This window comes from Cherax quadricarinatus, chromosome 8, assembly GCF_038502225.1.
Source record: "Cherax quadricarinatus isolate ZL_2023a chromosome 8, ASM3850222v1, whole genome shotgun sequence".
NCBI classification, from domain to species: domain Eukaryota; kingdom Metazoa; phylum Arthropoda; class Malacostraca; order Decapoda; family Parastacidae; genus Cherax; species Cherax quadricarinatus.
In genome coordinates this window covers 6,691,359-6,717,579 of record NC_091299.1, presented here as the reverse complement: position 1 = coordinate 6,717,579, position 26,221 = coordinate 6,691,359, and the positions used below count along the sequence as shown (strand labels likewise).

The window sequence follows — 26,221 nt, the reverse complement described above, 5'->3', positions numbered from 1 at the left end:
TAGGAGCACATACCTGACCCCTCAGACATTACTGTGTCAAGACCTTCATAGACACCTAAGCCTGCTTGCCTCCGTTGGTTGGTAGGTTGTTATAATGTTTGTCAAGAAACAGGACAAGTGTTTCCCGACTCAGATTCAAATTCAAATGTTTATTTATCTGTATAGATTACAATGTGTGGTTTACATATTATAAAATAATTATAAAATAAAATATTTATTACAAAGAAGGCCACTAGTATGCCTAGGTAGGCCTAGGCATTTCGGGCAGACTAATTCAATTTCTTACTCTATATTGGCACAGGTTATGGATCATACTGGTATTAAAGTCAGGCAACTGCAGTGATTAACTAGATTTACAAAAGTGAGGTAGTTCAAAATATTTAAAAAATTAGAAATTAGTTCAGTTATTAATGAGAATGGTCTGTTCTTGGCATGATATATATATATATATATATATATATATATATATATATATATATATATATATATATATATATATATATATATATATATATATATATATATATGCAGCAGGTAAATTCACAGACCTTCATAAGCAGGTGAATGGAGGTTCCACAACTTAGAAGCCCGAGGCACCATTAAAGCTTGGCACAACCTACTCCTGTTCGGCAATGTCTGCCTCGCAGTTCATGAAAGACGAGGCAAACTGCTAACCACATCAGTCATCAAGGCAGTGCGCAACTACCCAGGAGCGGATAATTGGGTCCCTCTGTCCCATCATCGCAGGAATTACAGAGGTAGACCCAAGAAAAGTTCCACTGAAAGCGAGAAAATTTCCTCACAGGTTAGCAAAAAAATCGAAGTAGGTAACACAGTGGGAGCAATAAGAATAATTACAAGTGACGACACTGTAGCCCCCAAAGATGAGACCACAGCCCAAGCACTATGAGACAAGCATCCAACCAGGGACACCATAGCTGTCAACAACAACAACCCTGTGCAAAAAAGGAATAAAATACCGACAATATGAAAGTTAAGACTCATGTGCAACATCTGGATATCTTTATTGTAGACGTTTCGCCATCCAGTGGCTTTATCAATACAGATTCTAGGACATAACAGAAAACAGTAGAACTATATACAAAAGATGAGGTAATCAGTCCCTCAGTCTTGGAGTTAGTGTTCACAGCATCGTGTTCACAGCATCCACCACGATGCTGTGAACACCAACTCCAAGTTCTACTGTCTTCTATTATGTCCTAGAATCTGTATTGATAAAGCCACTGGATGGCGAAAAGTCTACAATAAAGATATCCAGATGTTGCACATGTGTCTTAACTTTCAACAACAACCCTGGGGAAGACCCCATCACTGAACAATTAATTTTGCCAGAATCAGAATTTTATAAGGCGATTGTGTCACTTCCAGCAGGATCTGCAGGAGGTTACACTGGAATTCGACCACAACACCTCAGAGATATGGTAAATCCAGTACTCGGTGCATCTGCATCAATTGTTCTCACCGAGTTAACAACTTTCGTCAACAACTGTCTGGCTGGGCGAATCCCAGAAGAAATTAAACCTTTCTTTTTTGGAGCCTCACTATGTGCTTTGATGAAGAAGGATGGGGGAATCAGACCCATTGCTGTTGGTAACAATCTTCGCCGTCTCGTTGTCAAAGCAGCAGCAAGAAACATTCGCCTAGAAGCTGCCAGTTTACTCCAGTCACACCAACTGGGCTTTGGGGTCTCTCAAGGCAGTGAAGCCGCAGCTCATGCAGCAAGGGCCTACATCAGGGACCTACCAGAAGACAAGGGCGTAGTCAAACTTGATTTTAGAAATGCCTTTAATATGGTGAAGAAAGATGTTGTCTTTCCGGCCGTTTGGGATCGGTTTCCCAGTCTTTTTCCCTTCATTTCAGCAGGCTACAGCAAACCCTCAATTCTTTTGTTTGGAGAACATGAAATTCTCTCATCAAAGGGTGTTCAGCAGGGTGAACCACTCGCTCCACTTCTCTTCTGCTTGGCAGTAAGAGAACTAACTTCCAGCCTACGCAGCGAGCTCAACTTCTGGTACCTGGATGATGGTACTCTGGCAGGTACTGAAGAGTCCCTGTTAGAGGACCTACAACTGGTGAAAACACAGGGGAAAGACTTGGGACTCATCCTCAATCCCTCCAAGTGTGAAATCGTCACAGCGAACCAGGAAATAATCAGTGCCGTGCGAAGAATCCTCCCGGAAGTCTCTACTACCACTCCGTCCTCTTGGGAGCACCGCTGGGTCACCAGGTCATCGATACTGTCCTCAAGGACAAATTGAATGGCCTGATGAGAATGGATGAGAGATTAAGCGATCTTGATGCCCATGATGCTCTGTATCTCCTCACAAGGTGTCTTACTATGCCAAGACTCACTTACTTCATGAGATGTGCACCCTCTTTTGGAAACCCAACACTCGACGAATATGACGCACACTTGAGATCAACCTTTAAGAAGGCACTGAACCTGTCACTAGAGGATCAGCAATGGGATCAGGCAACCCTCCCAGTGCAACCGGGGGGTATAGGGGTGCGCAAAGCAACGCATGTTGCTTTACCTGCTTTTCTGTCTTCGTGTTTGGCTTCCAGTGCATTAGTCAAGAAGATCGTCCCCGAACGCTTGAGAGACGTGGAAAGAGCTCAAGACCCCAGGTTTACTGAAGCAGCGATGCGATGGGACACCCTTACAGACTCCTCCAGTAGACCAGCTCCTCCCGAAGAGCACAGACAGTCCCACTGGGACAAACCGATTACTGAAAAAATCGCCAACACAATGCTCACCAACGCTTCGGGAAAAGACAAAGCTCGTCTCCTGGCGGTGAAGGCACCACACTCAGGAGATTTCCTTCTAGCTGTTCCCAATTCCTCCCTGGGCACTCAACTCGACACACAGGCCATTCAGATTGGTGTTGCTCTTCGCCTAGCCGCCCCCATCCTCACCGAACATAAGTGTATTTGCGGCAGGGCGATGACTAATTAATTCGGACTTCATGGTTTCGAGTGTCACACAGTAGAAGGGAAGTATACCAGATATGAGGAGGTCAATGACATCATAAAGAGAAGCCTCGCCACAGCCCGTTGCCCAGCTCAACGGGCTGTGGTGAGGTCTGACGGAAATCAAAAGCGTCCTGATGGAGCCACTATGTTACCCTGAAAGGATGGAAGGCAGATTGCCTGGGACTACATCAGTGCTGCCACATTGGCAGACACCTAGTTGTCATACTCCGTAGCTGAAGGGAGTGGAGCTACCAGTCACAGGGAGACCCAGAAGACCCGCAAATATGAAGGCCTTCTCCCTTGCTATAACTTCATCCCAATAGGGTCGGAGACCCTTGGAGCATGGGGCAAGTGTGCTCTAAAGTTCCTCAAAGAGCTGGGTGAAAAACTCATCATAGAAACCAAGGACCGCAAGGCGACCAGCTTCCTCTTTCAGAGACTCAGTGTTGCGATCCAAAGAGGAAATGCCTGCAGCATTCTGGGCACGCGGCCCACCACCGGGGAGCTGGACGAAGTATTCGAGATGTAGCTCTGAGTTGTTATCTTTGTTGTTTTACTCCATATTGTATTTTTGTCAATGTATCTTGTTTTTAAATAAAGCATATGTAGAATATATAGGGAGTGGTAAGAGAAAATTTTCAAACAGCTTCAGGGAGAACCTCGAGTTTTCCCTGAAGCAAGTTTATTCTTTTCTCTGTAGATGAGGGTCCCCAGGACAGTTCTAGAGATGGTACCTTCCTATATATATATATATATATATATATATATATATATATATATATATATATATATATATATATATATATATATATATATATATATATATATATATATATATATATATATATATATATGTCGTGCCGAATATGTAAAACTGCTCAATTAGCAAGAACTCATTTAAAATTAAGTCCTTTCTAAAATTTTCTCTTATACCTTTAAAGATATATTTTTTTCATTAATGTTGATGTAAAAATTTATAATTTTGCACCAAAAAGAGCTTAGAAAACTTACCTAACCTTATTATAACAAGAACAATTTATTTTAGCCTAACCCAACTAAATATATTTTAGATTTGTTTACAGTAATTTAATACTAAACAAACATAGTGAAATATATTTTTTTCGCTAGGTTCAGAATGATTTTGGCGAAATTACTGCATACACAAATTTTCACTTGTCCTATATGGCAAGATGAACGTTGCTATTTAAGCCAAGATCGCAAGTTCTGCCTATTGGGCACGACATATATATATAGGTCAGTATGTGGTTAGGAAAGAGAGGTCACTTGCTGCCCAAACAAATAAGTCTCTCTGGTCACTTCACTTTGAGTCAAGCTGGGAATGGACAGGCGTTTTAGGGGTCCCTTAAAATTTGTATGAATAAGGATTTTTTGAGGTGAGACTTTTGATGTGGTAGTGTAAGTCTGTTCACACGTGGTCAGAATGCTGTTATAATGAATTTATTACCTTTTTTTTAACCACGTTAGTATATACTAATCACTTAGCAGGAGCTGTCATTATAGCAGTCAGTTAGGTTAGGTTAGGTAAGGTTCGTCAGGAAACAGGACAAATGTTTCCTGACGCGGGTCTTAGTCAGATGATGACCCGCCTTTGGAGCTTTTGGTCATCTGACCGAGGCCTTCCGCTGGCTTACCTTTAAAAATTATGGTCATTTATAACCATTGTTATTTTTTTTCGTAGCAGTCAGTGATAGCGTAAGATCCAGCTTTAAAACTTCGTGTTTACTAAGGCTACGACAGCTGGTGCAAAGGAAGGTATGGGAAAATCTGGTGCAGCTAGTACTGCAGCAGCTGGTGCTTCGTCAGCTGATGCTACGCCAGGTGGTGGTGGTACTGCTGCTTCTGGGATAGAGGTCCAGCTGCAAGAGGTCATGAACGACCCTGGAGCCAATGTCTCCAGCAGCTGCTGTGAGGATCACTCCGGCTACATCGACAAGTTTGACTCTCGTCTGATGTGGTACGAGGACTTCATCGTCGGCGTCTTCCTCATCGTCGTCGGTAAGTACAGAAGAGAGTGAGTGAGGGAGGAAAGAATGGAGAGAAATGTAACCGGAGCATTGGAGAATGAGTGTATGGGAGTATGGGAGGAAGAAAATGGAAAAAATTAGTGAGGCAGATAGCTGAACAGCCTATAGAGAGACTGAGGCTATCTGCAGGGACTGAGGCTATCTGCAGGGACTGGGCTATCTGCAGGGACTGAGGCTATCGGCAGAGATACCGAGGCTATCGGCAGAGACACCGAGGCTATCGGCAGAGACACCGAGACTATCGGCAGAGACACCGAGGCTATCGGCAGAGATACCGAGGCTATCGGCAGAGACACCGAGGCTATCGGCAGAGACACCGAGACTATCGGCAGAGACACCGAGGCTATCGGCAGAGACACCGAGACTATCGGCAGAGACACCGAGGCTATCGGCAGAGATACCGAAGCTATCGGCAGAGACACCGAGGCTATCGGCAGAGATACCGAGGCTATCTGCCGAGAAGTTATAATTACTATGTCGGTGGAAAATCATCATCTATTACCAGATGATAAAGATAAAAGGATAGCTCAGTAGAAGAGTCCCTTCCCAGCCTTAACGGGAGGGAGTCAGAGTGAGAGTGTCTTAGGGGATATGAAAGAGAAAGATGTTGAGGAATTCCTCAATACTAACAGAGAAGTAGCCAATTAGTACCTGTCAGACCCAATTTAGTGATCGATGTAACTTCCAGAGTGGAGGAAGACAAGTGTTTTTCCCAGACTGCAAGAATAGAAATATTTTCCCAGAATACCAGAGTTTGTGCGAACATACCTGCTAACATACCTACTATATATAACTACTAAGTAACTTATATACAACTACTGGTGACCTGCATGACTGCTGTATAACTACTGGTGACCTGCATGACTGCTGTATAACCACTGGTGACCTGCATGACTGCTGTATAACCACTGGTGACCTGCATGACTGCCGCGTGAGGCGATGAAAGGTACCTTGATTTCGTCCCACTGTGGAGTCTGACGGTGGCTTTTAAAGGTTCACACAAAGCCGCAGGAGGAAGCTCCCTAGAGGAGTCTCGAGCCTTGGGGGTGAAAAGCCTTTTGAGGTGGCTAGCTATGCAACTCTCGAGGTTATTTATATAAGTGGCTGATGATATACGTCAGGGAGGACTGGAAAAAAAAGTGGAGGATGAAAAAAGCGCATCAGGAAGATAAAAAACAGAGAGAAAGAGAGAGAGAGGGAGGAATGAACAAAACGAGTCAGTTAATTCTGTTGGAAAGGAGATGGACGTAGTCAGACCCAGAAGTCTGTTTACAGACAATCTTACAAGTTTTAACATTTTCAGCTATACATTCAGGGATAGATGCAAAGGCACATGTACGTATGCATGTAGTATGTGTGTAATAAGATCACAATAAACAGGTGATATCACAATATGCAGAACAATGATATTTGATGATATTTTGTGTCTTATGCCTAAAAATATAGATATAAAACATTTCCTTGCTAAATTCAATAGTTCAACTCATTCTATAAACTTTACTGTTGAGTTCCAAGAAAATAATTCATTGTCTTTTCCAGATGCTTTAATTATTAAGGGTAACAATGATTTTAAATTTAAAATTTACAGAAACTCTACAAATAACTGTTCCTATGTACACCATTATTCTTCACTTCAAGATAGAGTTAAACTGTCTGTTTTCCCATCAGTGTTTTAGAGAGTTTTACGTATTTGTAGTCCAGAGTTCATAGATGAAGCAATATCCAATATTTATGAAATAGGTAATGATCTAAAATACCCAAGATGCGTAATTGATAAATCTTTTAAAATTGCTAGAAATACTTTTTACAATCCAAAAAGGGACAACCAGCCTTATTAAACTAAAAATATGTTGGTTCTCCCTTACCATCAAAACTTCGTTGATATGCCTTCTCTTCTTAAGACTTTTAATATCAAAGTTGTATTTAAAAATCTTCATAAATTTAAAAAAGCTTTTGACAAAAAAATCCCTCCAAAATGTTGACAGAGGATGTGTCTATGAGATTCCTTGTAGAATTTGCGATAAAGTTTATTACGGTCAAACTGGTAAAAATCTCGAACTAAGATTAAAACAACATAAATATAGCATTAGAACTGGACAAGATTCCAATGCTCTATTTATTCATGTAAGAGATTTTAACCATCCAATTGATTTTCAAAAGTTGAGAAAGTAGTATCAAGCAAGTCCATGGTCGACAGGAATATAATTGAATCTTGTTTCATAAAAAGCAGTTTTGAAAATAATATGAATATTTCTTTTGTTTTATATAAATTGGATTCATTTATAATTAATAAAATTTGGAAAGAATTTAATGATACATTAGGCAAGTAAAAAAAATTTAATGCTTGGGTAGAGTATTAGCTGGGTTTCACATAGTCGGGTGTTGTGACGTGACTCTGAGGTGTAGTCTTCCCAATATATGCTTTCCTGTTGATGTTTTACTTTTATAGTTCCTTGATAATGTGAGAAGTCACGAAAACGCTTGGAATTTCAACATTTTTTCACAGGGGTTATTCTGCACATATGTGTGATATGCATATTATATATATATATATATATATATATATATATATATATATATATATATATATATATATATATATATATATATATATATTTATATATATATATATATATATATATATATATATATATATATATATATATATATATATATATATATATATATATATATATATACAAAATATACGTACACAGAATTCCTTTTCCCTTTAATAAAAAGTCTAAAGAGAAAGACGATGATAGATTAGATAGTTTTTGACTGAAGCCAAATTTCACCTACACTGAATGTTGACAAATCCGGATTAGCTGCATTAGTTCGTGTTTCCTCTTGACTTACTTAGGATTGGATTTTGTTAAAACGGCTGAGAGGAAATGGGGGAGGACGAGGGAAGAGGGAGTTGAGGAGGAGGAAGAAGAAGGAGGCATCTAATAAATGTACGAAGAGAATAAGAAAGAAAAAGAAGGGGAAGAAGAGGGGGTGGGTGACTTAGAGATGAGGAAATGGAAGACGAATAGCAAGAGAGGGAAAAAGAAAGGGAGGCGTCTAATGGCTAAAAAAAATAAAATGGAAGAGAATGAAGCCATTGCAACACTTAATTTAGATAAATTTCGGTTCGCCTTGCGGATATGCTTAAAATCTTGAATGTCCTCAACACCTAAGCTACAAAATATACACAACTCTCATGGGGAGCCACAACGATGCTCTCTGAACACTGCTGCCTAACCTGCAGGTTGGCAAGAGTCGCGAATCTAACATAGCAACTCTCTTATCTTAACAAAGTCTTGAGAGACAAGAACCTCAGGGACTATCAGCGTATAAAATTATTTCCTAATTTTTAATCATAATTTCAAATTCGTTCTTACCAGGTATCGAATATTACTTTAATAACAAGGATGTTCCTGAAGCAGTGTTCGGAGAACAGCATTTTCTCTAAATCGAAGTTTGATTCATTAGTAAATGATGACTTTACAAATCTTGCGCCTTTTTTTTTATTAAGTCGAATAGTTTTTTTTTAAGTCATTATTCCGTTTTCATGGGCATTTTGTGTGTGTGAGACATCAGTTTTTAGCCCTGGGAGAGGTAAACAATGAAAGTAGTGAAATTAACTACTGTGGATGGTGGTCTTCGATGAGCACTCAGCCATACATTATTGATGGGCAATCAGCCAAACATTATTGATGCGCAATCAGCCAAACATTATTGATGCGCAATCAGCCATACATTATTGATGGGCAATCAGCCAAACATTATTGATGCGCAATCAGCCATACATTATTGATGGGCAATCAGCCAAACATTATTGATGCGCAATCAGCCAAACATTATTGATGCGCAATCAGCCAAACATTATTGATGCGCAATCAGCCAAACATTATTGATGTGCAATCAGCCAAACATTATTGATGAGCAATCAGCCAAACATTATTGATGCGCAATCAGCCAAACATTATTGATGCGCACTCAGCCAAACATTATTGATGCGCACTCAGCCAAACATTATTGATGAGCAATCAGCCAAACATTATTGATGAGCAATCAGCCAAACATTATTGATGCGCAATCAGCCAAACATTATTGATGCGCACTCAGCCAAACATTATTGATGAGCAATCAGCCAAATATTATTGATGAGCAATCAGCCAAACATTATTGATGCGCAATCAGCCATACATTATTGATGCGCAATCAGCCAAACATTATTGATGCGCAATCAGCCAAACATTATTGATGCGCAATCAGCCATACATTATTGATGCGCAATCAGCCAAACATTATTGATGCGCAATCAGCCAAACATTATTGATGCGCAATCAGCCATACATTATTGATGAGCAATCAGCCAAACATTACTGATGCGCAATCAGCCATACATTATTGATGCGCAATCAGCCAAACATTATTGATGCGCAATCAGCCAAACATTATTGATGCGCAATCAGCCAAACATTATTGATGCGCACTCAGCCAAACATTATTGATGAGCAATCAGCCAAACATTATTGATGAGCAATCAGCCAAACATTATTGATGCGCACTCAGCCAAACATTATTGATGAGCAATCAGCCAAACATTATTGATGAGCAATCAGCCAAACATTATTGATGCACAATCAGCCAAACATTATTGATGCACAATCAGCCATACATTATTGATGCGCAATCAGCCATACATTATTGATGAGCAATCAGCCATACATTATTGATGAGCAATCAGCCAAACATTATTGATGTGCAATCAGCCAAACATTATTGATGCGCAATCAGCCAAACATTATTGATGCGCAATCAGCCATACATTATTGATGCGTAATCAGCCATATATTATTGATGCATAATCAGCCATACATGTCAGCATAGTTGCTGATCCTCATTTACATGTGTTGTATGCATAGATTAGTTGAGTATTATAGTACCATCTATGTGTTTTATATAGAAGCTCCCTAGGCCTGTGACTGTATGACGTCACGGGGTACATTATTATTATTATAATCAAGGGGGAAGCACTAAACCCGTAGGATTATACAGCGCCTATGGGGGGATGGAAGGCATTCAGGCTTAATTCAGGGAACTGGAGCACAGATCCAACTGGAGCACAGATCCAACTGGAGCACAGATCCAATTCCCTAGATCAAGAGCCCCTCACCAGCGTTAAGGAGCCTTCCTTGAGGGGTCACGGGGTACAGCTTGAGGCAGTGAGACAAGCTGCCTCGCTCTCACTCGGCGTATAGACATCCAGGAAGTAACACGTCAGGCTGGTCCCATCCCTTCCTTACCACAGTCTGACAATATATATCGTTGCCATCCAACCCTCTTATCTCCTTACCGAACCCCTACGACAATTTGGTGGCAACGGAGGGCCTGTAATTCTGACGATTACAGCGATTTCTGGAGATAAATTTCTACTGAGCCGGTCGCCATCTTGTGAGTAGGCCTGCCGAGAAGGTTAATGCTCGACCTAGCCCGCAAGCATCTACCAGCCTCTACATTATTCACTGGTCAGTCTTTGTATTAGTGTTTATCTGCTTATTTGCATCACTCCCGAGGGGTTGACCCGAGTTTGCAAAATAAGCCAGCAGCCAGTCTGTGGTGAGGGAGTCAGTCCAGACTAGCCTAACATCATCCAGCCTTGCCTGCCAAGCCAGCTTTCCACCCCTGCTGTGCTCATCGTTAGAAGTTATCGAGCCATTCTGTGTGAAGGGTTAAGCAAAGCCAGCCAGCAACTAACCTAGGTGACTACCGAGGTGACTAAACCCAGTACTCAAGCAAGCCACGTGGGTACAGCCTTCATCGCTTTGTGCTTCATGCTCCAAGCCATTCTGAGTGCTTTTTCATCCCTGTGGTGTTGTGGTATTTCGTGGGTTTGTTTTAAGCCAGCCGGGCTTAGAAATATTTTCGCACCAGTGAGGGTGTCCCCAGTGAGGCTTACGCCATTCATCCCATAGGCCCACTCACCACGCGGTGCCTCACCACTGCCCGGCCTCAGCCGCCTCACTCAGCCACTCACCCACTTACCCAACCACTACCACTGTATTTGGTACTCTTATTATGGGTTCTAGCACCATATTTTAAGGACCACATAGGGGGTCAAGAGCTAGAGTGTGTCTTTGTCAGTAGCGCCACCGTTGAAAGCCTCCTGTGTGAGTCAATCGTCGATGTAAGTGCACATTCTACGATCACAGTAGCCAGCCACGAGACGATAGCTTCCATCCTCCAACCTTCCACCATCTACCTAATTCTTCACCAAGTCGTTACAGTGATAATATTTTTCATAGAGACAATTGCGAGTGTTGAGACATTTCTTTTTGTGTTTCCAGTGATTTTTTTTAGTGACATTCAGTAACTTTTGATTAGACTCAGTGTTTATTATATACTGTTTGCAATATTTTTTTTCTCTTCTTAATTCAGTGTTAATTTTCGTGCATAATTTCATGCCTGTTGTGTTGTGCTTCTTTTTTTTATATACTTTATATACCTTAGTGTTTTTATATACCTTAGTGTTTTTTCCTTGTTGTGTGCAACACATATGAGCAGTATAGAACTTGTGTTTCCACTTCAGAATCACCTTGTGTTCTCAGTATTCCAGTGAAGTAATTCAGTAATTTATTACCTTATATTCTGCATCACAACTCAGTGTTGTCTGTTATATTTTCCTCCCAGCATTTGTGTATTCTTGTTTTGTTCTCTCTGTGTGTTGAACATTTTGTGTTAATTCTTTTCATTTAGCCAGTGTCTAATTTGTCTTATTTCCACAGACAATAGTGCCATTGTTTTGTGCAAGCAAGAAAATTATTTTTACAATTTTTTCACACATCAAGTTTCATAGCAAGAAAATTCTAGTACTGTGTTTATATTGATGTGTTGTGTTCTGCATCACTGTAAGTGTTCAACCCTTTTGTTCTGTGTTTTTGCATCTATTTTTTTATATTTCATTGAACAAATTCACTCTTTAAAGTAAATCATTCTTTGTTTGTTCAGTAAGTGTTGCTTAAGTTGCAATTAAGAGTTAAAGTGTTCACTCATTTCATTCCTTGCTATATTTTCTTTTCTTGTAAACTGTATTTTCTTGTGTGTGTAATTTTTTTATTATTGCACATTGACTCATTTTGCAATAATTCTTGTGCAAACATTGTGTTGTCATTAAAATTCTTCTTGCAGAAATTTTATGTAGTGTTGTGCAGTACTCTTGATTAGCAATTGTTATTTGCAATATTGCTACAGTTTATTTCAGTGCAGTTTCTTATGCTCTTTTCTGTGCATAATATTTTATTCTTTGTGCGCCATTTTATTTTATTTTTAGTGAATTGTTTTCCCAGTTTTTCTTAATTTTGCACAAGATTTATTGAGTCCATTTCAACATTTTTGATTGATTCATCATTTTATTGTTGTATTTCCCTATTGCATTGAGAGTAAAGATAACTCACTGTGCCATTAACTCATTTTAAAGTAAAGTTGAGCAAATTAGATTTGAGTAAAGTACAAGTTCTCTTGATTTTCAGAGTGTTGTTTATTCAGTTAAGTATTTTCTTGTGTGAGTTTCCTTGCTTACAGTGTGACCTGTCAATTTTTAATTACTTATGCAGAATAGTTAAGCATTTTCTTCCCATTTAAGCTTATTGTGTCATTCTCTCTTTTTTTTTTTTTTTTTTTTTGCCTTTTTGTCCTTGAGTAAGTTCCCTGAGAAGATGTCCCAGTCACTTTTGAATGTTCACTTAGTGTATCATGCCAGTCAAAGCCAATATGAATCAGTCCACAGTACCAATATTCCCTTACTGACTGAAAGACAATACCTAGCCCTTGAGCAATGTGTTTGTTCTCACAGCTTTTATCTGAGATTTGTTAAAGTGCTGCGAAATGTGAAGTTCAGATTAAGTTCCTATAGATTCGTTCATTACTTATTAAGGTAGCCGAGCGGTCAGGCACTAGTAATACTGTCACTCCTGTCTGGACTCCAGCCACAATATCGTGCACGCAGGATAGTGTACAGTTACCTTGGGTTTCAGAGGAACCTCAGACAACCCTGGGTGCTGAGACTACTATCCTTGGGATGACGACTTGTTCAAGTACTCGTTCCTTCCCAGGGGACGCTTTGAGAAGAACTTTACTTGCAACGAGTTATGCCATCTCTTGCTGATGCCACAAGCCGTTGCAGAAAGACGTTTCTGTGGCTAGTGTACTCACTTGAGTGTTGTTGTTGTCCCTTGTGTTCCAGATGGTGATCCCATCCTCGTTGACAGTAATCCGTGCATTGTAAAAAGTTCTTTCTCGAGTAACTTTCACATGTTAACTTTTGTAAGTGTAGTTTCTTTATAGTTGATACCTCGTGTCACTGTGTGCGACTCAGATTGAATATCAGTATTGTTGACCGTGTTCATTTATTTTCCCCTGTGCTTGCAGTGAGATAGTAGATTCGTTCTCCCATGCTCATATTGCGTGTTATAGCGTTAATTTTTTTCAACCGGGGAAAGTCATCCACTCCACCGAGTTTGTTCATTCCTCCAGTAAGAAAGAACAGATCCCATGTGGTCTGGTGTGATTCGATTCCTGCTCCAGGAAGATCTTATTCTGACTGTGAAGCCACCAGCACCCATTAGTGACTTTGTAATGACCCAAGAATTATTGTATCGAACAGCCGAGTTAGGTACTCCAAGCAGAAGAGTTTACCAGTTAGTAATTCCACAGTCACTAGTGAACGTAGCTCTACAGCTAGTTCATGATGCACCAGGTGTTGCACACCCTGGTATGGATCGTTCTGTGAAACAAGCCAGAATTAAATACTTTTGGCCACGTATGGCAACGGACATTTCAGAGTATGTTAAGAAATGTAGTGTCTGTATGCAACGTAAAGGAAATGTCAATGGTCCTAATCCAATCCAGGTGTACCCAACCACTAGTGAACCGTGGGAAAGAGTTGCCCTTGACTTGTTAACCAATTTTAAATGTTCCCTCCAAGGCAACAAACATCTGTGTTATGGTAGACCATTTCACAAGATATTGTTAGTTCCTATTGCAGATAAGACTGCTGAGACAGTAGCTAAAGCATTTAAAGAACGCATTATCTGCAGGCATACCACCCCTAAGTCCTTAGTAACAGATAATGGAGGTGAATTCTGTAATGAGATTCTTGAAAATTTGTGTACTTTATACAAGATCTCTAAATCCACCATTGTTCCTCATCATCCTGCCAGCAATGGGTTAGCTGAATGAACCAATAAGAAAGTACTTGATGTCTTGAGAGCCACTATCAACCCCAATAGTGAAACTTGGGATGAAGTTATTCCAGATGTTCAATGTGCCATAAATTCTGCTTACAATGCTTTCATAGGTGATACTCCACATTATGCATTGTATGGTGTAGACAAGCGCTTACCCTATGAGTTGTTATATTCTACTCCAAAACCCAATTACAACCCTGATGATTTCATACCAACTCGTACCAGCATAGCTCAGAGTGTTTTTAGAAGAATCCGTGAAACACTTCATAAATCAACAGCAGAATTTACTAGAGTAACTAATAGCCGTGCTAAGCCATCAAAAGTTAAAGTAGGTTCAAGAGTTATGCTGACAAATTTCAGCAAAACATCCGCAATGCCTAAGCTCGATCAAAAGTTTGTCAGCCCTTATCGAGTTGTAGAACATATCACATGCAATAAGTATAAGGTTAGAGAAATTAGTTCTGATAAGTACAAAGAATCGCATTTAGATCATATGAAGTAGTATGCGATGTTGTTGATATTGCTACCCAGACTAATGTGACAGATGCTTGTATGCAACAGTACCGACCTGCTTGTATGCAACAGTACCGACCTGCTTGTATGCAACAGTACCGACCTGCTTGTATGTAACAGTACCGACCTGCTTGTATGCAACAGTACCGACCTGCTTGTATGTAACAGTACCGACCTGCTTGTATGTAACAGTACCGACCTGCTTGTATGCAACAGTACCGACCTGCTTGTATGCAACAGTACCGACCTGCTTGTATGTAACAGTACCGATCTGCTTGTATGCAACAGTACCGACCTGCTTGTATGCAACAGTACCGACCTGCTTGTATGCAACAGTACCGACCTGCTTGTATGCAACAGTACCGACCTGCTTGTATGCAACAGTACCGACCTGCTTGTATGCAACAGTACCGACCTGCTTGTATGCAACAGTACCGACCTGCTTGTATGCAACAGTACCGACCTGCTTGTATGCAACAGTACCGACCTGCTTGTATGCAACAGTACCGACCTGCTTGTATGCAACAGTACCGACCTGCTTGTATACAACAGTACCGACCTGCTTGTATGCAACAGTACCGACCTGCTTGTATGCAACAGTGCCGACCTGCTTGTATGCAACAGTACCGACCTGCTTGTATGCAACAGTACCGACCTGCTTGTATGCAACAGTACCGACCTGCTTGTATGCAACAGTACCGACCTGCTTGTATGCAACAGTACCGACCTGCTTGTATGCAACAGTACCGACCTGCTTGTAAACAACAGTACCGACCTGCTTGTATGCAACAGTACCGACCTGCTTGTATGCAACAGTACCGACCTGCTTGTATGCAACAGTACCGACCTGCTTGTATGCAACAGTACCGACCTGCTTGTATGCAACAGTACCGACCTGCTTGTATGCAACAGTACCGACCTGCTTGTATGCAACAGTACCGACCTGCTTGTATGCAACAGTACCGACCTGCTTGTATGCAACAGTACCGACCTGCTTGTATGCAACAGTGCCGACCTGCTTGTATGCAACAGTACCGACCTGCTTGTATGCAACAGTACCGACCTGCTTGTATGCAACAGTACCGACCTGCTTGTATGCAACAGTACCGACCTGCTTGTATGCAACAGTACCGACCTGCTTGTATGCAACAGTACCGACCTGCTTGTAAACAACAGTACCGACCTGCTTGTATGCAACAGTACCGACCTGCTTGTATGCAACAGTACCGACCTGCTTGTATGCAACAGTACCGACCTGCTTGTAAACAACAGTACCGACCTGCTTGTAAACAACAGTACCGACCTGCTTGTAAACAACAGTACCGACCTGTTTGTAAACAACAGTACCGACCTGCTTGTATGCAACAGTACCGACCTGCTTGTAAACAACAGTACCGACTTGCTTGTAAACAACAGTACCGACCTGCTTGTAAACAACAGTACCGACCTGCTTGCAAACAACAGTACCGACCTGCTTGCAAACAACAGTACCGACCTGCTTGTAAACAACAGTAACGACCTGCTTGCATGCAACAGTACCGACCTGCTTGTAAAAAACAGTACCGACCTGCTTGTAAACAACAGTACCGACCTGCTTGTAAACAACAGTACCCACCTGCTTGTAAACAACGGTACCGACCTGCTTGTATACAACAGTACCGACCTGCTTGTATACAACAGTACCGACCTGCTTGTAAACAGCAGTACCGACCTGCTTGTATGCAACAGTACCGACCTGCTTGTAAACAACAGTACGACCTGCTTGCATGCAACAGTACCGACCTGCTTGTAAGCAACAGCACCGACCTGCTTGTATGCAACAGTACCGACCTGCTTGTATGCAACAGTACTGACCTGCTTGTAAACAACAGTACCGACCTGCTTGTATGCAACAGTACCGACCTGCTTGTAAGCAACAGTACCGACCTGCTTGTATGCAACAGTACCGACCTGCTTGTATGCAACAGTACCGACCTGCTTGTAAACAACAGTACCGACCTGCTTGTATGCAACAGTACCGACCTGCTTGTAAACAACAGTACCGACCTGCTTGTATGCAACAGTACCGACATGCTTGTAAACAACAGTACCGACCTGCTTGTATGCAACAGTACCGACCTGCTTGTATGCAACAGTACCGACCTGCTTGTATGCAACAGTACCGACCTGCTTGTAAACAATAGTACCGACCTGCTTGTAAACAACAGTACTGACCTGCTTATAAACAACAGTACCGACCTGTTTGTAAACAACAGTACCGACCTGCTTGTATGCAACAGTACCGACCTGCTTGTAAACAACAGTACCGACCTGCTTGTAAACAATAGTACCGACCTGCTTGTAAACAACAGTACCGACCTGCTTGTATGCAACAGTACCGACCTGCTTGAAAACAACAGTCCCGACTTGCTTGTAAACAACAGTACCGACCTGCTTGTAAACAACAGTACCGACCTGCTTGTAAACAACAGTACCGACCTGCTTGCAAACAACAGCACCGACCTGCTTGTAAACAACAGTACCGACCTGCTTGTATGCAACAGTACCGACCTGCTTGTAAACAACAGTACCGATCTGCTTGTAAACAACAATACAGATCTGCTTGTAAACAACAGTACCGACCTGCTTGCAAACAACAGCACCGACCTGCTTGTAAACAACAGTACCGACCTGCTTGTATGCAACAGTACCGACCTGCTTGTAAACAACAGTACCGACCTGCTTGTAAACAACAGTACCGACCTGCTTGTAAACAACAGTACCCACCTGCTTGTAAACAACGGTACCGACCTGCTTGTATACATCAGTACCGACCTGCTTGTATACAACAGTACCGACCTGCTTGTAAACAGCAGTACCGACCTGCTTGTATGCAACAGTACCGACCAGCTTGTAAGCAACAGTACCGACCTGCTTGTATGCAACAGTACCGACCTGCTTGTATGCAACAGTACCGACCTGCTTGTATGCAACAGTACCGACCAGCTTGTAAACAACAGTACCGACCTGCTTGTATGCAACAGTACCGACCTGCTTGTAAACAACAGTACCGACCTGCTTGTATGCAACAGTACCGACCTGCTTGTAAGCAACAGTACCGACCTGCTTGTATGCAACAGTACCGACCTGCTTGTATGCAACAGTACCGACCTGATTGTATGCAACAGTACCGACCTGCTTGTAAACAACAGTACCGACCTGCTTGTATGCAACAGTACCGACCTGCTTGTAAGCAACAGTACCGACCTGCTTGTATGCAACAGTACCGACCTGCTTGTATGCAACAGTACCGACCTGCTTGTATGCAACAGTACCGACCTGCTTGTAAACAACAGTACCGACCTGCTTGTATGCAACAGTACCGACCTGCTTGTAAACAACAGTACCGACCTGCTTGTATGCAACAGTACCGACCTGCTTGTAAACAACGGTACCGACCTGCTTGTATGCAACAGTACCGACCTGCTTGTATGCAACAGTACCGACCTGCTTGTATGCAACAGTACCGACCTGCTTGTAAACAATAGTACCGACCTGCTTGCAAACAACAGTACCGACCTGCTTATAAACAACAGTACCGACCTGTTTGTAAACAACAGTACCGACCTGCTTGTATGCAACAGTACCGAACTGCTTGTAAACAACAGTACCGACCTGCTTGTAAACAACAGTACCGACCTGCTTGTAAACAACAGTACCGACCTGCTTATAAACAACAGTACCGACCTGTTTGTAAACAACAGTACCGACCTGCTTGTATGCAACAGTACCGACCTGCTTGTAAACAACAGTACCGACTTGCTTGTAAACAACAGTACCGACCTGCTTGTAAACAACAGTACCGGCCTGTTTGTAAACAACAGTACCGACCTGCTTGCAAACAACAGCACCGACCTGCTTGTAAACAACAGAACCGACCTGCTTGTATGCAACAGTACCGACCTGCTTGTAAACAACAGTACCGATCTACTTGTAAACAACAGTACCGACCTGCTTGTAAACAACAGCACCGACCTGCTTGTAAATAACAGCACCGACCTGCTTGTAAACAACAGTACCGACCTGCTTGTATGCAACAGTACCGACCTGCTTGTAAACAACAGTACCGACCTGCTTGTAAACAACAGTACCGACCTGCTTGTAAACAACAGTACCCACCTGCTTGTAAACAACGGTACCGACCTGCTTGTATACAACAGTACCGACCTGCTTGTATACAACAGTACCGACCTGCTTGTAAACAGCAGTACCGACCTGCTTGTATGCAACAGTACCGACCTGCTTGTAAGCAACAATACCGACCTGCTTGTATGTAACAGTACCGACCTGCTTGTATGCAACCGTACCGACCTGCTTGTAAACAACAGTACCGACCTGCTTGTATGCAACAGTACCGACCTGCTTGTATGCAACAGTACCGACCTGCTTGTAAACAACAGTACCGACCTGCTTGTAAACAACAGTACCGACCTGCTTGTATGCAACAGTACCGACCTGCTTGTAAACAACAGTACCGATCTGCTTGTAAACAACAATACCGATCTGCTTGTAAACAACAGTACCGACCTGCTTGCAAACAACAGCACCGACCTGCTTGTAAACAACAGTACCGACCTGCTTGTATGCAACAGTACCGACCTGCTTGTAAACAACAGTACCGACCTGCTTGTATGCAACAGTACCGACCTGCTTGAAAACAACAGTACCGACTTGCTTGTAAACAACAGTACCGACCTGCTTGTAAACAACAGTACCGACCTGCTTGTAAACAACAGTACCGACCTGCTTGCAAACAACAGCACCGACCTGCTTGTAAACAACAGTACCGACCTGCTTGTATGCAACAGTACCGACCTGCTTGTAAACAACAGTACCGATCTGCTTGTAAACAACAATACCGATCTGCTTGTAAACAACAGTACCGACCTGCTTGCAAACAACAGCACCGACCTGCTTGTAAACAACAGTACCGACCTGCTTGTATGCAACAGTACCGACCTGCTTGTAAACAACAGTACCGACCTGCTTGTAAACAACAGTACCGACCTGCTTGTAAACAACAGTACCCACCTGCTTGTAAACAACGGTACCGACCTGCTTGTATACATCAGTACCGACCTGCTTGTATACAACAGTACCGACCTGCTTGTAAACAGCAGTACCGACCTGCTTGTATGCAACAGTACCGACCAGCTTATAAGCAACAGTACCGACCTGCTTGTATGCAACAGTACCGACCTGCTTGTATGCAACAGTACCGACCTGCTTGTATGCAACAGTACCGACCAGCTTGTAAACAACAGTACCGACCTGCTTGTATGCAACAGTACCGACCTGCTTGTAAACAACAGTACCGACCTGCTTGTATGCAACAGTACCGACCTGCTTGTAAGCAACAGTACCGACCTGCTTGTATGCAACAGTACCGACCTGCTTGTATACCTGCTTGTATGCAACAGTACCGACCTGATTGTATGCAACAGTACCGACCTGCTTGTAAACAACAGTACCGACCTGCTTGTATGCAACAGTACCGACCTGCTTGTAAGCAACAGTACCGACCTGCTTGTATGCAACAGTACCGACCTGCTTGTATGCAACAGTACCGACCTGCTTGTATGCAACAGTACCGACCTGCTTGTAAACAACAGTACCGACCTGCTTGTATGCAACAGTACCGACCTGCTTGTAAACAACAGTACCGACCTGCTTGTATGCAACAGTACCGACCTGCTTGTAAACAACGGTACCGACCTGCTTGTATGCAACAGTACCGACCTGCTTGTATGCAACAGTACCGACCTGCTTGTATGCAACAGTACCGACCTGCTTGTAAACAATAGTACCGACCTGCTTGTAAACAACAGTACCGACCTGCTTATAAACAACAGTACCGACCTGTTTGTAAACAACAGTACCGACCTGCTTGTATGCAACAGTACCGAACTGCTTGTAAACAACAGTACCGACCTGCTTGTAAACAACAGTACCGACCTGCTTGTAAACAACAGTACCGACCTGCTTATAAACAACAGTACCGACCTGTTTGTAAACAACAGTACCGACCTGCTTGTATGCAACAGTACCGACCTGCTTGTAAACAACAGTACCGACTTGCTTGTAAACAACAGTACCGACCTGCTTGTAAACAACAGTACCGGCCTGTTTGTAAACAACAGTACCGACCTGCTTGCAAACAACAGCACCGACCTGCTTGTAAACAACAGAACCGACCTGCTTGTATGCAACAGTACCGACCTGTTTGTAAACAACAGTACCGATCTACTTGTAAACAACAGTACCGACCTGCTTGTAAACAACAGCACCGACCTGCTTGTAAACAACAGCACCGACCTGCTTGTAAACAACAGTACCGACCTGCTTGTATGCAACAGTACCGACCTGCTTGTAAACAACAGTACCGACCTGCTTGTAAACAACAGTACCGACCTGCTTGTAAACAACAGTACCCACCTGCTTGTAAACAACGGTACCGACCTGCTTGTATACAACAGTACCGACCTGCTTGTATACAACAGTACCGACCTGCTTGTAAACAGCAGTACCGACCTGCTTGTATGCAACAGTACCGACCTGCTTGTAAGCAACAATACCGACCTGCTTGTATGTAACAGTACCGACCTGCTTGTATGCAACCGTACCGACCTGCTTGTAAACAACAGTACCGACCTGCTTGTATGCAACAGTACCGACCTGCTTGTAAACAACAGTACCGACCTGCTTGTATGCAACAGTACCGACCTGCTTGTAAGCAACAGTACCGACCTGCTTGTATGCAACAGTACCGACCTGCTTGTATGCAACAGTACCGACCTGCTTGTAAACAACAGTACCGACCTGCTTGTAAACAACAGTACCGACCTGCTTGTATGCAACAGTACCGACCTGCTTGTAAACAACAGTACCGATCTGCTTGTAAACAACAATACCGATCTGCTTGTAAACAACAGTACCGACCTGCTTGTATGCAACCGTACCGACCTGCTTGTAAACAACAGTACCGACCTGCTTGTATGCAACAGTACCGACCTGCTTGTAAACAACAGTACCGACCTGCTTGTATGCAACAGTACCGACCTGCTTGAAAACAACAGTACCGACTTGCTTGTAAACAACAGTACCGACCTGCTTGCAAACAACAGCACCGACCTGCTTGTAAACAACAGTACCGACCTGCTTGTATGCAACAGTACCGACCTGCTTGTAAACAACAGTACCGATCTGCTTGTAAACAACAATACCGATCTGCTTGTAAACAACAGTACCGACCTGCTTGCAAACAACAGCACCGACCTGCTTGTAAACAACAGTACCGACCTGCTTGTATGCAACAGTACCGACCTGCTTGTAAACAACAGTACCGACCTGCTTGTAAACAACAGTACCGACCTGCTTGTAAACAACAGTACCCACCTGCTTGTAAACAACGGTACCGACCTGCTTGTATACATCAGTACCGACCTGCTTGTATACAACAGTACCGACCTGCTTGTAAACAGCAGTACCGACCTGCTTGTATGCAACAGTACCGACCAGCTTATAAGCAACAGTACCGACCTGCTTGTATGCAACAGTACCGACCTGCTTGTATGCAACAGTACCGACCTGCTTGTATGCAACAGTACCGACCAGCTTGTAAACAACAGTACCGACCTGCTTGTATGCAACAGTACCGACCTGCTTGTAAACAACAGTACCGACCTGCTTGTATGCAACAGTACCGACCTGCTTGTAAGCAACAGTACCGACTTGCTTGTATGCAACAGTACCGACCTGCTTGTATGCAACAGTACCGACCTGATTGTATGCAACAGTACCGACCTGCTTGTAAACAACAGTACCGACCTGCTTGTATGCAACAGTACCGACCTGCTTGTAAACAACAGTACCGACCTGCTTGTATGCAACAGTACCGACCTGCTTGTATGCAACAGTACCGACCTGCTTGTATGCAACAGTACCGACCTGCTTGTAAACAACAGTACCGACCTGCTTGTATGCAACAGTACCGACCTGCTTGTAAACAACAGTACCGACCTGCTTGTATGCAACAGTACCGACCTGCTTGTAAACAACGGTACCGACCTGCTTGTATGCAACAGTGCCGACCTGCTTGTATGCAACAGTACCGACCTGCTTGTATGCAACAGTACCGACCTGCTTGTAAACAATAGCACCGACCTGCTTGTAAACAACAGTACCGACCTGGTTATAAACAACAGTACCGACCTGTTTGTAAACAACAGTACCGACCTGCTTGTATGCAACAGTACCGAACTGCTTGTAAACAACAGTACCGACCTGCTTGTAAACAACAGTACCGACCTGCTTGTAAACAACAGTACCGACCTGCTTATAAACAACAGTACCGACCTGTTTGTAAACAACAGTACCGACCTGCTTGTATGCAACAGTACCGACCTGCTTGTAAACAACAGTACCGACTTGCTTGTAAACAACAGTACCGACCTGCTTGTAAACAACAGTACCGGCCTGTTTGTAAACAACAGTACCGACCTGCTTGCAAACAACAGCACCGACCTGCTTGTAAACAACAGAACCGACCTGCTTGTATGCAACAGTACCGACCTGCTTGTAAACAACAGTACCGATCTACTTGTAAACAACAGTACCGACCTGCTTGTAAACAACAGCACCGACCTGCTTGTAAACAACAGCACCGACCTGCTTGTAAACAACAGTACCGACCTGCTTGTACGCAACAGTACCGACCTGCTTGTAAACAACAGTACCGACCTGCTTGTAAACAACAGTACCGACCTGCTTGTAAACAACAGTACCCACCTGCTTGTAAACAACGGTACCGACCTGCTTGTATACAACAGTACCGACCTGCTTGTATACAACAGTACCGACCTGCTTGTAAACAGCAGTACCGACCTGCTTGTATGCAACAGTACCGACCTGCTTGTAAGCAACAATACCGACCTGCTTGTATGTAACAGTACCGACCTGCTTGTATGCAACCGTACCGACCTGCTTGTAAACAACAGTACCGACCTGCTTGTATGCAACAGTACCGACCTGCTTGTAAACAACAGTACCGACCTGCTTGTATGCAACAGTACCGACCTGCTTGTAAGCAACAGTACCGACCTGCTTGTATGCAACAGTACCGACCTGCTTGTATGCAACAGTACCGACCTGCTTGTAAACAACAGTACCGACCTGCTTGTAAACAACAGTACCGACCTGCTTGTATGCAACAGTACCGACCTGCTTGTAAACAACAGTACCGATCTGCTTGTAAACAACAATACCGATCTGCTTGTAAACAACAGTACCGACCTGCTTGCAAACAACAGCACCGACCTGCTTGTAAGCAACAGTACCGACCTGCTTGTATGCAACAGTACCGACCTGCTTGTAAACAACAGTACCGACCTGCTTGTAAACAACAGTACCGACCTGCTTGTAAACAACAGTACCCACCTGCTTGTAAACAACGGTACCGACCTGCTTGTATACATCAGTACCGATTTGCTTGTATACAACAGTACCGACCTGCTTGTAAACAGCAGTACCGACCTGCTTGTATGCAACAGTACCGACCAGCTTGTAAGCAACAGTACCGACCTGCTTGTATGCAACAGTACCGACCTGCTTGTATGCAACAGTACCGACCTGCTTGTATGCAACAGTACCGACCAGCTTGTAAACAACAGTACCGACCTGCTTGTATGCAACAGTACCGACCTGCTTGTAAACAACAGTACCGACCTGCTTGTATGCAACAGTACCGACCTGCTTGTAAGCAACAGTACCGACCTGCTTGTATGCAACAGTACCGACCTGCTTGTATGCAACAGTACCGACCTGATTGTATGCAACAGTACCGACCTGCTTGTAAACAACAGTACCGACCTGCTTGTATGCAACAGTACCGACCTGCTTGTAAGCAACAGTACCGACCTGCTTGTATGCAACAGTACCGACCTGCTTGTATGCAACAGTACCGACCTGCTTGTATGCAACAGTACCGACCTGCTTGTAAACAACAGTACCGACCTGCTTGTATGCAACAGTACCGACCTGATTGTAAACAACAGTACCGACCTGCTTGTATGCAACAGTACCGACCTGCTTGTAAACAACGGTACCGACCTGCTTGTATGCAACAGTACCGACCTGCTTGTATGCAACAGTACCGACCTGCTTGTATGCAACAGTACCGACCTGCTTGTAAACAATAGTACCGACCTGCTTGTAAACAACAGTACCGACCTGCTTATAAACAACAGTACCGACCTGTTTGTAAACAACAGTACCGACCTGCTTGTATGCAACAGTACCGAACTGCTTGTAAACAATAGTACCGACCTGCTTGTAAACAACAGTACCGACCTGCTTGTAAACAACAGTACCGACCTGCTTATAAACAACAGTACCGACCTGTTTGTAAACAACAGTACCGACCTGCTTGTATGCAACAGTACCGACCTGCTTGTAAACAACAGTACCGACTTGCTTGTAAACAACAGTACCGACCTGCTTGTAAACAACAGTACCGACCTGTTTGTAAACAACAGTACCGACCTGCTTGCAAACAACAGCACCGACCTGCTTGTAAACAACAGAACCGACCTGCTTGTATGCAACAGTACCGACCTGCTTGTAAACAACAGTACCGATCTACTTGTAAACAACAGTACCGACCTGCTTGTAAACAACAGCACCGACCTGCTTGTAAACAACAGCACCGACCTGCTTGTAAACAACAGTACCGACCTGCTTGTATGCAACAGTACCGACCTGCTTGTAAACAACAGCACGGACCTGCTTGTATACAACAGTACCGACCTGCTTGTATACAACAGTACCGACCTGCTTGTAAACAGCAGTACCGACCTGCTTGTATGCAACAGTACCGACCTGCTTGTAAGCAACAATACCGACCTGCTTGTATGTAACAGTACCGACCTGCTTGTATGCAACCGTACCGACCTGCTTGTAAACAACAGTACCGACCTGCTTGTATGCAACAGTACCGACCTGCTTGTAAACAACAGTACCGACCTGCTTGTATGCAACAGTACCGACCTGCTTGTAAGCAACAGTACCGACCTGCTTGTATGCAACAGTACCGACCTGCTTGTATGCAACAGTACCGACCTGATTGTATGCAACAGTACCGACCTGCTTGTAAACAACATTACCGACCTGCTTGTATGCAACAGTACCGACCTGCTTGTAAGCAACAGTACCGACCTGCTTGTATGCAACAGTACCGACCTGCTTGTATGCAACAGTACCGACCTGCTTGTAAACAACAGTACCGACCTGTTTGTATGCAACAGTACCGACCTGCTTGTAAACAACAGTACCGACCTGCTTGTATGCAACAGTACCGACCTGCTTGTAAACAACAGTACCGACCTGCTTGTATGCAAC

General features: G+C 43.3%; 1 protein-coding gene across 1 annotated transcript in view; it reads left to right on the top strand.

The window, feature by feature from the left end:
- Positions 1–4,565: 4,565 nt before the first annotated feature.
- The window catches only part of LOC128685320 (opsin-5-like), a 117,993-nt gene continuing 96,337 nt past the window's right edge, over positions 4,566–26,221 (top strand). Inside the window, exon 1 of the mRNA XM_070082817.1 lies at positions 4,566–5,010. Within this exon, the coding sequence (XP_069938918.1) occupies positions 4,770–5,010 (241 nt within the window). The 5' untranslated portion in view covers positions 4,566–4,769. The remainder of the gene's footprint in view (positions 5,011–26,221) is intronic.